This window comes from Bos indicus x Bos taurus, chromosome X, assembly GCF_003369695.1.
Source record: "Bos indicus x Bos taurus breed Angus x Brahman F1 hybrid chromosome X, Bos_hybrid_MaternalHap_v2.0, whole genome shotgun sequence".
Taxonomy (NCBI): Eukaryota; Metazoa; Chordata; class Mammalia; order Artiodactyla; family Bovidae; genus Bos; species Bos indicus x Bos taurus.
This window is the reverse complement of record NC_040105.1, coordinates 59,124,304-59,137,980: the sequence shown is the minus strand read 5'-3', so window position 1 is coordinate 59,137,980 and position 13,677 is coordinate 59,124,304. Positions and strand designations below refer to the sequence as shown.

Here is a 13,677-nt window from a genome sequence, read left to right as displayed (position 1 = left end):
ATTGCCTTTGACTATAAGGTGGCATCTTTAAATTCTTTTAAAATATCCAGTTGCAAAGGATATTACATAAAGAGCTCAGAGCTTCTCCTTGCCTTTATTCCTTAAGTTATCTTACACAGAGCTTTATCTTAAACTCTCAGTGTGACAGGATTATACCTAGCAGAGTGTCCCTACCTGTCCCTTAGTGACTGTATTGCTGCACTCTGGGGTATGAAGGTTTTCCTGTTCCTTTGGCTGCCTGGGTGTATGTCACTGATTCCCCTATCACCACCACCCCTTCATGGGCATGTCACTTGAAGCTGGGCCTTCCAAGAGGATGGCCACCACGTCACCAAAATGTGCTCAGGACATATACAAGGCTCATCTGCTGAGTCTGCTCATCTGATGGTTTTTTGAAGTTGCCAAAATTACACCTTTGTGAATAACAACACTTGCTCAAGAGACTAAAAAAAAGATTACACAGTTTATTGCTCAGTTGTGTCCGACTCTTTGCAACCCCATGGACTGTACCCACCAGGCTCCTCTTTTCATAGGATTTTCCAGGCAAGAATACTGGAGTGGGTTGCCATTTCCTCCTTTAGGGGATCTTCCCAATCCAGGGATCAAACCTGAGTTTCCTGTGTCTCCTGCATTTCAGTCAGAATCTTTACAGCTGAGCCATTGGGGAAGCCCCCATGTAGTAGTTTACTACCAGAAAGCAATTTGGGAATTTTGTCATCAAGTTTTAAAATAGCAAATACATGCTCAATATCGCTAATTATTAGAAAAGTGCAAATCAAAACTACAATGAAGTATCACCTCACATTGGTCAGAATGGCCATCATTAAAAAGTCTACAAACAATGAATGCTAGAGAGGGTGTGGAGAAAAGGGAACTCTGCTACAGCGTGGTGGCTCAGAGGGTAAAAAGCCTCTGCCTGCAATGCGAGAGACCTGGGTTCGATCCCTGGGTTGGGAAGATCCCCTGGAGAAGGGCATGGCAACCCTCTCCAGTACTCTTGCCTGGAAAATCCCATGGACGGAGAAGGCTGGTAGGCTACAGTCCATAGGGTCGCAAAGAGTCGGACACAACTGAGCGACTTCACTTTCTTTTCCTACAGTGTTGGTGGGAATATTAATTGGTGCAGCCACTATGGAAAACAGTATAGAGGTTCCTTAAAAGCTAAAAATAGAACTACCATATAATCCAGCAATCCCACTCTTGGGCATATATTCAGAGAAAACTCTAATTAGAAAAGATACATGCACCCCAGTGTTCACGCAGCACTATTTACAAGAGCCAAGACAAGGAAGCAACCTAAATGTCCATCAACAGAGGAATGGATAAAGAAGATGTCTCTCTCTCTCTCTCTCATGCACACACACATCAAAATATTACTCAGCCATAAAAAAGAATGAAAAATGCCATTTGCAGCAACATGGATGGACACAGAGATTATCATATTAAGAGAAGTAAGTCAGACAAATATCATATAATACCACTTATATGTAGAATTTCAAAAAATGATATAAGTGAACTTATTTACAGAACAGAAACAGAATCACAGACATAGAAAACAAACTTATGGTTACCAAAGGGGACAGTGGGGATGGGAGGATAGGAGTTTAGGATTAACATACACACTACTATATATAAAATAGATAAACAACAAGGTCCTACTGAATAGTACAGGGAACTATATTCAGTATCTTATAATAAACTATAATGTAAAAGAACTTGAAAAGTCTGTGTGTGTTTATGTATGTATCTGAATCACTTTGCTGTACAACTGAAACTAACACATCATAGATTAACTATATTTCAATTTTTAAAAATGGTTTAAAATAATAATAAAATAAAATAACAATCATAAAATTCTAATTTAAAAACACAAGTTGGATTTCTGGAAGGCAGTGACCTGGTTCTGTATTTGTGGATATATTCATTTTATATTATACAGAGACTACAAATTCAGTTCAGTTCAGTTCACTCAGTCGTGTCTGACTCTTTGCAACCCCATGAATCACAGCACGCTAGGCCTCCCTGTCCATCACCATCTCCCAGAGTTCACTCAAACTCATGTCCATCGAGTCAGTGATGCCATCCAGCCATTTCATCCTCTGTCGTACCTTTCTTCTCCTCCTCCCAATCCCTCCCAGCATCAGAGACTTTTCCAATGAGTCAACTCTTCGCATGAGGTGGCCAAAGTATTGGAGTTTCAGCTTTAGCATCAGTCCTTCCAAAGAACACCCAGGACTGATCTCCTTCAGAATGGACTGGTTGGATCTCCTTGCAGTCCAAGGGACTCTCAAGAGTCTTCTTCAACACCACTGTTCAAAAGCATCAATTCTTTGGTGCTCAGCTTTCTTTATAGTTCAACTCTCACATCCACACATGACCACTGGAAAAACCATAGCCTTGACTAGACGGACCTTTGTTGGCAAAGTAATGTCTCTGCTTTTGAATATGCTGTCTAGGTTAGTCATAACTTTCCTTACAAAGAGTAAGCGTCTTTTAATTTCATGGCTGCAGTCACCATCTGCAGTGATTTTGGAGCCCCAAAAAATAAAGTCTGACACTGTTTCCACTGTTCCCCCATCTATTTCCCATGAAGTGATGGGACCAGATGCCATGATCTTCGTTTTCTGAATGTTGAGCTTTAAGCCAACTTTTTCACGCTCCTCTTTGACTTTCATCAAGAGGCTTTTTAGTTCCTGTTCACTTTCTGCCATAACGGTGGTGTCATCTGCATATCTGAGGTTATTGATATTTCTCCCGGCAATCTTGATTCCAGCTTGTGTTTCTTCCTGCCCAGTGTTTCTCATGATGTACTCTGCATATAAGTTAAATGAGCAGGGTGACAATATACAGCCTTGATGTACTCCTTTTCCTATTTGGAACCAGTCTGTTGTTCCATGTCCAGTTCTAACTGTTGCTTCCTGACCTGCATACAGATTTCTCAAGAGGCAGGTCAGGTGGTCTGGTATTCCCATCTCTTTCAGAATTTTCCACAGTTTATTGTGATCCACACAGTCAAAGGCTTTGGCAGTCAATAAAGCAGAAATAGATGTTTTCCTGGAACTCTCTTGCTTTTTCGATGATCCAGCAGATGTTGGCAATTTGATCTCTGGTTCCTCTGCCTTTTCTAAAACCAGCTTGAACATGTGGAAGTTCACGGTTCACGTATTGCTGAAGCCTGGCTTGGAGAATTTTGAGCATTACATTACTAGCGTGTGAGATGAGTGCAATTGTGTGGTAGTTTGAGCATTCTTTGGCATTGCCTTTCTTTGGGATTGGAATGAAAACTGACCTTTTCCAGTCCTGTGGCCACTGCTGAGTTTTCCAAATTTGTTGGCACATTGAATGCAGCACTTTCACAGCATCATCTTTCAGGATTTGAAATAGCTCAACTGGAATTCCATCACCTCCACTAGCTTTGTTAAAAGTCATTGTTAACTCCATGTCCTACCCTGGGCTTCTGGACTTCTGAGAACCCACTAAGTACCTTATCAGGACCTCTGTCAACAGCCTGGGGAAGTAAGAAACAACTTGCTATTGATCTCACTGAGGTCATAGAGCTCAAAACACCACCCTGAACTTCAGGGGATTTCTGAATTATTTTAGAAATAGAACCTGTTTCACATAAATGATTCGTGGTCATTAACACCATAAGCCACAAGCCAGAAAAACCAATCAGTCTCATTACCTTATTCCTGGGGGACTTTGTTTTGATGTAATCACTGCAAATGTCAGTTTCTGTCTCCTACATAATCACTATTTATATACATCTGGAAAAATGTAATGAACTGACACCATATGTATTTTTTACCGATAGTACAATTTGCTTCATTACACTATCCAGGTAGAGTTGGGTAGAAAGAAGGAACTAATAAAGATAGAAGCAGAAATCAATGAAATTGAAAACAGAAAAACAATACAGAAAATCAATGAAGTAAAAAGCTAGTTCTTTAAAAGAATCATTAAAATTGACAAAACCCTAACAAGACTGAAAGATACAAAGAGAGAAGATATGAATTACCAATATCATGAATGAAACACGGGATATCACTATAGATCTCACAGACACCAAAACAACAATATGGTTAGACTATGAACAACACAAACATGACAATTAGATGAGATGGACCAATTTCACAAACTATCACAACTCACCAATATGAAATAGATAATCTTAATATCCCTATAGCTATTAAAGATATTGGCTTCATAATTTATGTAACAAAACTCCTGGAAAAGAAGACTAAAGGACCAGATGGTTTCACCAGAGAATTTCATAAAACTTTCAAGAAGAATTATTAATAACAACGATTCTACACAACCTATTCCAGAAAACAGAGGACTCAGAAAATTGCCCCAACTCATTTTGTGAGGTGAGATTACCCTGATACCAAATCAGCTAAAGGCAATACGAGAAAAGAAAACTGCAGACCAGTATCCCTCAAGAACACAGACACAAAAATCCCTAACAAAATATTAGCTTGTAAAATTCAGAAATATGTAAAACATTTATACAAGCAAGACTAGTTTTAAAGAAGCAATGCTGGTTCAATATTTTAAAATTAATCAATGTAATCTACCATATTAACAGGCTAAACAACAACAAAATATAATGATATGAACTAGTACAGAAAAAGCATTTGATAAAATTCAACATCTGTTCATTATAAAACCCTCAGAAAACTAGCATTCTGTACGAACGTCCTCACGTTGATGATAAACATCTATGAAAAGTCTATAGACTTAACATCACACTTATTGGTGAAAGACTGAATGCTTTCCCCTTAAAATTGGGAACAAAGCAAGGATGTCTGCTCATGTCACTCTTGTTTAACACAGTTCTGATGGCTCTAGTCAGAGCAACAAGTCAAGAAAAGGAAATAAAAGGGACACTGGTTGGAAAGGAAAAGATAAAACCGTCTCGGTTTGCAAACTACCTTCCTAGAACTAATATGTGAATTTGGCAAGGTGGCAGGATATAAGATCAACACACAAAAACCAACTATATTTCTATATCTTGGCAATAAACACATGGAAACTGAAATTGAAGATAGAATAACATTTAAAATAGCTCAAAAAGAAGAAGAAATACTTAGAAGTAAATCTAACAAAATGTGCACAGACTGTATAATGAAAACTATAAAATATTGATAAAAGAAATCAAAGAAGATCAAACAAACAGAGAAACATGCCATGTTTGTGGATTGGAAGACTCAACAAGGTAAAGATGTCAATTCTCCTCAAACTGATAAATCAGGTTTAACACAATTTCTTTGAAAACCCCAGCACAATTTTTTTTAGGAAAAAAATATATATGGAAAGGAAATAGAATAGCTATGAGAATTTTGAAAAAGAAGGATAAAGTGGGAGGACCCACTCTACCTCATGCTCAAGTTGAACATATAATCATAGTTATCAAAACAGTATGGTTCTGGTGGAGGTACACACATATAAATCAACAGAGCAAATAGAAACAGACTCTCATGCATACCACCAACTGATTTCTGGCAAAGGAGCAAAAACAATTCGATGGAGTAAGGATAGTCTTTCTAACAAATTATGCTGGAACAACTGGATGAAAGTGAAAGAAAAAGTTCAGTCATGTCTGACTCTTTGCAACCCCATGAACTATACAGTCCATGGAATTCTCCAGGCCAGAATACTGGAGTGGGTAGCCGTTCCCTTCTCCAGGGGACCTTCCTGACCCAGGGATTGAACCCAGGTCTCTCACACTGCAGGCGAATTCTTTACCAGCTCAGCCACCAGGGAAGCCCGGAACAACTGGATAGCTACAGACAAAATAAAACTTCAACCTGAACCTCATGTCTAATATTAAAAATTAAGTCAAAATGGATCACAGATTTAAATGTAAAGCATAAAACTAAAAAGTCTTTTTGAAGCTAACATAGAAGATCTTTGGGACTAGTGCTTGATGAAGAGTTCTCAGGCATTAACACCAAGAGCATGATGCATTTTAAAAAAGATAACTTGCATCTCATCAAAATTAAAAGTTTTGCTCTAAGACAGACTCTATTAAAAGGATTAAAAGACAAGCTACAGAGCAGGAGAACATATTCACAAAACACATATCTGAAAACAGACTAGTTTCTAGAGCAAATGCAAAACTCAATAAAAAACAAACAATACAACTAGAAGATAGACAAAAAACTTGAACAGATATTTCACCATAGATATTCAACATCATTAGCCATGAGAAATGCAAATTAAGACAACAATGAGGTATCCCCACATACCTATTAGAGCAGGTAAAATAAAAAGTATCAATACCAAATGCTGGCAAGGATGTGGAAAAATTGGATGTTTCATATACACAGTCATTTTGTGACCTTTTACCATGTAGGAGCTGTTATTTTTAAGTGCTAATTTATATATCACTATAATATTTTCACAACAATCCAATTATTATATGTGTACATATACAGCTTGTGTGCCTCAGGGAAAGAGGCCCATGCTCTCAGCTCTGGGCAGGACTATTTCAATGGCCCACTTTTTGAAGTGGGTTTGAGAATGGGCAAAATGTCAAAAGTCAACTCTCTACTCTCAATGGATAATTATTTGGTCCTATATATAATGATAGGTGGGGTCATCACAAAAGGAACTTATGAAATAGCCTGAAAAACGTGATTTAACCTGGCTCTGAGCATCTAGGGCATCTACTGGGTGACAAGGTAAACTGGAGCAGGAAGTAATCACAGAGAGGTCACCAAATGCAGATTCTCAACTGTGTGCAGGGTAAACCATTTTTTGCTCTTATTTTGCTACACAGAACAGAGATGGTACCATCTTATATCTCAAGTTTAAAGCCAAAAATTTGTACGTTTTCTTCTTCAGATTTCTATTTCCATAGATGAACTATTTTCCTTCATATGACTCTTGAGATTCATACCAAGAAACTGAAATTCTAATCATCCCAGATTTTCCAACACAAAAACAGTCACTAACACAGCAAGCCTTTTGGGCAGTATAGTACAGTAGTGAAGAGCACGCCAGGGTTCAAATCCCAGCTTGTTCACTTACAGCTTTGTGACCTTGGGCAAGTTACTGCTCTATGTCTCAGTTTCCTCAGCTCTAAAATGAACATAATAGTATTAGCTCCCTTATAGGAATGCTATGCGGAATTTCTTAATGTAAGTGTTGGCATCTCAAAAAACAGCTGCAGCACAAGTTTTAGCTATTAGAAGACTCTTACTGATAAGTCCACCCAGGTTCTGCAGACCCACCCAGATCTGAGGCTAGGACATGGTAGCTCAGAAATGGTGCAGCCAGCACCAACAACTCCTGGTGACAACCAATGGTGGCCATGCCCAGCAACCCCTGCCTCCCATCAATATAAAAGTTCCAGAGGGGAAAGACTATTCTCTCAAACCCGTTTTCTCCCTGACCCCAAGGATCACTGCAAGATCCTTGTTGGTTCTTTCTTCTCCAAACTAGATGTGCTCCGCAATTGTCAGCTCCACACAAACCAGCAGCCAGCAGAGAGAGGAAAAAAAGAAAAAACATTGCCATCTTGTGGATTTTTAGAGAATTCTTCATACCTATGTGCCACCAGAGTCTTCTCATCCCCAGCATGTTTACCCTCTGCAGATCTGAAACTGAGGCAGGTGGTGAGAGCACCTCCAATGATGTAGAAAGCACACTCAGAGCTAAAGGGACCTGCAGAAAAGCTGACAGCACACTTTCGTTTAACGTGAAGACATATGGAGGCCCAAAGGCATGAGGAGCTTGTCTTAAACCAGGGCCAGAGTTAGGGTATGGGTCTCTCAACCCATTTCAATGTCCTCTTTACTGTAAGATGCTGGACCAGCTCACAAGCACAGCTTGGAATTCAAATGCTCTTAAAAAAAAACTTAAACTTGGGTCAGTGCTCCTCCATCCTGACACAGCTAACAAAACCACAGGCAGGGGATGTCCATGAGGCTGCAAGAAATGAGGGTGATGCAGGAAATGTCACCTCTTCTGTGCATGCAAGCAAGAAGAGCAGCATAGTTTCCTCCTAAAACAAAACTCTAATTGCTTCTCCTTACTTCCAGCTGATGAACTTATTTTTCAAGTCTGTAGATTTGATTTCAGAGGAATATGAAATGCCAGACACTGTTAGCAGCTATGTCTATTCCCCGTCCTGTAGCTTTAAGACTTTTTGAATTCTTGCCTTAATGTCTCAGCATTACCAAGGTCCAGGTTGTTTCTTACTCTGCTTTTATACCCACAAACATTTTAATGATTTTTTTTTCGTAGAAAATGCAATACTCTGAATTTTTATTAATTTTTTAAAAATTTTAATCCTTCCCCAAACAAAACAAAAAAAAATATTAAAGGCTTTCATGTGCTAAGCTGTATGTAGCAGCCTCTGCGTGGGAATAGTGACATAGTTAGACACAAAACTGGCCTTGTTTCAAACCAACCTTATATTAAGCCATGACAACATGGGCGTCGTGCCTCCACCAATGATCCAGACAGTGAAGAAGACGATGAGGAGAGTGGTCGTGAACATCATCTGGCGTGCGTAGGATGCCGTGTCTCGGATGGCCAGTGCAAATGCCATCGCTCCCCTGAGGCCTGTGGGGACCAAAGAGGAAGCTCTCTTGTCCTAAGGATAAATAACAATGTGTCCCCAGACCTACTGCTTAGCCACACAGGTCTAATAAATTGTATCTGCTTATGCTTCAAAAGTCAAGTTGTTTTCTATAGAAAGAACCTTAAAGGAATTTAAACGATTTCCTCCTATTTGAAGTTTTCTTTTGCAAAATGCCCAAAGGCAATAAGAAAAACACCGCCCTGTTTTGTACAGCACATTGTGAGAATCCCATATGTGAATACCCCATAGTTTTGGATCTAATTTGGTGTGTGGCTAAATTAACAACTTTTCTGGATCTGCTGAGAGTACCTGTGAAGCTTATCCCATACCCGTGGAATCACACTGATGCTAGTATTTGGCAATCAGCAAGAAACTCAAGCACCAATGTCCACTCATCAGAAAATAGAAACATACAACTGCCCATCAAACCAAATGTGCATATGGCCTCGTTGTTGTTTTGTTGCTCAGTCATGTCTGACACTTTGTGACCCCATGAACTATAGCCTGCCAGGCTCCTCTGTCCATGGGATTTCCCAAGCAAGAATATGGATTGGGTTGCCATTTCCTTCTCCAGGAACCCATCTCCTTCATTGGCAGGCAGGTTCTTTACCACTGAGCCACCAGGGAAGCCCCTTAGAATAATAACACTCTTTCATTACTGAAAGAATTCTCCTGCTAGTAACATGAAATAAAAAGAAATATAAATAATAATATAAGCTTTCCAAGTCTGTGATTCAAGTACTACCCAAGTGCTATATAGTCATTATAAACTTAAGATACAGGCTAGGTATGAATATGTGAAATGTACAAAACAGCAGTTACTTAGCAAAGCCAGGCAGAGAAGTAACAATATAACCTGATCTATATCAGGAGATGAAGACTTCTTCTATAAAGGGTCAGATACTAAATATTTTAAGCTTTGTGGGCCAAGAGGAAAAATCAATGATATTAGGTATGTACATAAAAGAGAAAAAAAATTTTCCATGAAATTTTATTGATAAAAATCAAAAGTATAATAAGTATAATATATAAGTACCCTATTATAAGAGCTTCCCTAGTAGCTCAGCTGGTAAAGAATGCACCTGCAATGCAGGAGACCCCAGTTCAATTCCTGGGCTGGGAACATCCACTGGAGAAGGGATAGGCTACCCATTCCAGTATTCTTGGGCTTCCCTGGTGGCTCAGATGGTAAAGAACCCACTTGCAATGTGGGAGACCTGGATTCGAACCCTCAGTTGGGAAGATCCCCTGGAGGAGGGCATAGAAACACACTCCAGTATTCTTGCCTGGAGAATCCCCATGGATAGAGGAGCTTGGCGGGCTATAGTCCATGGAGTCACAAAGAGTCAGACATGACTGAGCCACTAAGCACAGTACATAGCATAAATGCCTATTCACCATGGGTAAGACTGCCTGTATAGTATGAGAATGAAAAGTTATACTCACTATATTTATTTGTATATATTTCCACTTTTCCCAACAATTTCATGATTTCATTCATCTGAGAACCTCACTGCAATTCACTGGAGCAACTCAATAAAAGTTATATTAAAAAACAGAGCAAGGTTGATGTTCTCTATTAATTTGTCTTATTGAAATACTGACACACATCTAGATCATCCTACAGCCAGCTATGACATCACTTAATATTTCAACCTTTAAATGGATGCTGTCTCAAAGAAGAAAACCTGAGGGTCTGGGAGTGATAAAGTGTGCTTCATTTTTCTTTATTAGGTAAATAATGTAGGCAATATGGAAGTGGAACCTCAGGTATTTCTTTCATAGCCTTGAGGAAAATAATTTTGAAGTTTTGATAGCAGATATCTTTAAACAGTACTGTGTATCTCTCAGTCTTTTAACACAGAAGATGATGAACACACTTTATCTAGGTGACCAAGTTATCTCCAATTCATCTTCTTCTTTTCCACTGGCATTTTTCTCATATGTATGGAGGCTCTGCTCTGTCTTGCCTTCCTGAGAAGCCTCTAATGTTTCCCAGATGCTCCTGAATAAAAGTGCAACTCTTTGGCATGGCACTAGGGCTTCTCTGTGGTCTAGACTCCAGCAATGATTCTCAAAGTGTGGTCCTCAAACCACCATCAGCAGCAGCAACAGATGAGAAAACATTACAGCTGCAAATCATTGGGGCCCACTCCATTCCCTCAGAATCACTCTCTGGTGGTAGGGCCCAAAAATCAGCTTTAACCAGCCGAATAGGTGATTCACATGCAACTTGAAGGTTTGCACCAATTCACATGAAATTTCCCTTTCCAACCTCACCCGCATTCTGCATTAGCCTGTGTGTCTCATGTTTAAACCAGACCATTCAGTTCAGTTCAGTCGCTCAGTCATGTCCGACTCTTTGCGACCCCATGAATCGCAGCACGCCAGGCCTCCCTGTCCATCACCAACTCCCGGAGTTCACCCAGACTCATGTCCATCGTGTCAGTGATGCCATCCAGCCATTTCATCCTCTGTCGTCCCCTTCTCCTCCTGCCCCCAATACCTCCCAGCATCAGAGTCTTTTCCAATGAGTCAACTCTTCGCATGAGGTGGCCAAAGTACTGGAGTGTCAGCTTTAGCATCATTCCCTCCAAAGAAATCCCAGGGCTGATCTCCTTCAGAATGGACTGGTTGGATCTCCTTGCAGTCCAAGGGACTCTCAAGAGTCTTCTCCAACACCACAGTTCAAAAGCATCAGTTCTTCGGTGCTCAGCCTTCTTCACGGTCCAACTCTCACATCCACACATGACCACAAGAAAAACGACAGCCTTGACTACATGGACCTTTGTTGGCAAAGTAATGTCTCTGCTTTTGAATATGCTATCCAGGTTGGTCATAACTTTGCTTTCAAGAAGTAAGCATCTTTTAATTTCATGGCTGCAGTCACCATCTGCAGTGATTTTGGAGCCCAAAAAAATAAAGTCTGACACTGTTTCCCCATCTATTTCCCATGAAGTGATGGGACTGGATGCCATGATCTTTGTTTTCTGAATGTTGAGCTTTAAGCCAACTTTTTCACTCTCCACTTTCACTTTCATCAAGAGGCTTTTTAGTTTCTCTTCACTTTCTGCCATAAGGGTGGTGTCATCTGCATATCTGAGGTTATTGATATTTCTCCCAGCAATCTTGATTCCAGCTTGTGCTTCTTCCAGTCCAGTGTTTCTCATGATGTACTCTGTATATAAGTTAAATAAGCAGGGTGACAATATACAGCCTTGACCTACTCCTTTTCCTATTTGGAACCAGTCTGTTGTTCCATGTCCAGTTTGAACTGTTGCTTCCTGACCTACATACAAATTTCTCAAGAGGCAAGTCAGGTGGTCTGGTATTCCCATCTCTTTCAGAATTTTCCACAGTTTATTGTGATGCACACAGTCAAAGACTTTGGCATAGCCAATAAAGCAGAAATAAATGTTTTTCTGGAACTCTCTTGCTTTTTTGATGATCCAGTGGATGTTGGCAATTTGATCTCTGGTTCCTCTGCCTTTTCTAAAACCAGCTTGAACATCAGGAATTTCATGGTTCAAGTATTGCTGAAGCCTGGCTTGGAGAATTTTGACCATCACTTTACTAGTGTGTGAGATGAGTGCAATTGTGCAGTAGTTTGAGCATTCTTTGGCATTGTCTTTCTTTGGGATTGGAATGAAAACTGACCTTTTCCAGTCCTGTGGCCACTGCTGAGTTTTCCAAATTTGCTGGCATATTGAGTGCAGCACTTTCACAGCATCAGCTTTCAGGATTTGAAATAGCTCCACTGGAATTCCATCATCTCCACTAGCTTTGTTCGTAGTGATGCTTTCTAAGGCCTACTTGACTTCACATTCCAGGATGTCTGGCTCTAGGTGAGTGATCACACCATCGTGATTATCTGGGTTGTGAAGATCTTTTTTGTACAGTTCTTCTGTGTATTCTTGCCATCTCTTCTTAATATCTTCTGCTTCTGTTAGGTCCATACCATTTCTGTCCTTTATTGAGCCCATCTTTGCATGAAATGTTCGCTTGGTATCTCTAATTTTCTTGAAGAGATCTCTAGTCTTTCCCATTCTGTTGTCTTCCTCTATTTCTTTGCATTGATCACTGAAGAAGGCCTTCAAGGCCACACACAGCAATGCTTTCCTGCCCTTCTGACCTTCTGCCTCCTGAAATGCCACTGAATCCAAGCCCAGTTGGAAGGCTACCCCGTGGACGAATATGGCCCTGGGCCCTGATTTTCTCCACATTTATGTCACATCTCTTTTGTGCAATTCACCACCCTCTCTTGGGAGAAAGTTAGCTTTTATATTGTGTCTCCCCTCAGTGGACTGTGAGCTCCCTGAAGGAGGCTGGTTTCTATATCCTCCACAACCTAGAAGCGTGGCTTTTATGAAGGGAATGCCCAACAAATGTGTGTCAGAGTGAAAGGAAATCTTTAGGGCTGGCTGTGTACTTAAATGGAGATGCAAGGGAGTAGTAGACAACACCATTGCTTTGCTGAGCAGTGCCTAATGATATGATTTTAGTATGATTCTCTGAGGTCTCCAAGAACTACTGTGTGGCAGTAAAGGGCTGCCACTTGCTGTCCCTCTTGTACATCCCCTCCCCCTTCCCAGACAGAGGTACCTCGAAGGGTCACAGTGGCCTTTTACCCCACTATCTTCTCCCTCTGCTCTGCAGGGATGCTCTTACTTGAGTCTTGTCTATAAAATCGGATGTTTTCCACTCTCACTGAACCATCTGTTCATGCCAATTGTTCTCTCCTTTCTTTTCCTTCACATATTTATTGTCCTTTATCCCTTCAGTGGCTTCTCCACTTTTCTCGGCTTTATAGTGAACAGGGGGCATCTGGGAGACAGTGTAAGTCAAGGAGAACTATCATGGCTCTTATCTTCCAGTTTGGGATTCATCTTGCTAATGTGGGTGTATTTTATTTCTTAGAAAGTTAGAGCTAGGAGGGATCTCAATTGATTATTTCAATTTCATTATGAGAGGACACTGAAGCTCGGAGGTGTCAAATAATTTGGCCTGTACTCTTCATCATTAAAGACTTATTTTCCTTCTAATTATAGGTCTGAAGCCCTTCTGGAAGATTAAGGGTTATGAAC

The 13,677-nt window shown here is 40.3% G+C and overlaps 2 protein-coding genes across 4 annotated transcripts in view; one reads left to right on the top strand and one right to left on the bottom strand.

Annotated features, from left to right (window-relative positions):
- The window catches only part of SLC9A7 (solute carrier family 9 member A7), a 182,392-nt gene that overhangs the window by 36,103 nt on the left and 132,612 nt on the right, over positions 1–13,677 (bottom strand). For all 3 annotated transcript variants that reach the window (XM_027535150.1, XM_027535148.1, XM_027535149.1), the window contains one exon: positions 8,421–8,574. In XM_027535150.1, coding sequence (XP_027390951.1) covers positions 8,421–8,574 — 154 coding nt within the window. The remainder of the gene's footprint in view (positions 1–8,420; positions 8,575–13,677) is intronic.
- Positions 1–13,677, top strand: part of CHST7 (carbohydrate sulfotransferase 7) — a 78,667-nt gene that overhangs the window by 63,406 nt on the left and 1,584 nt on the right. The window lies entirely within an intron of this gene.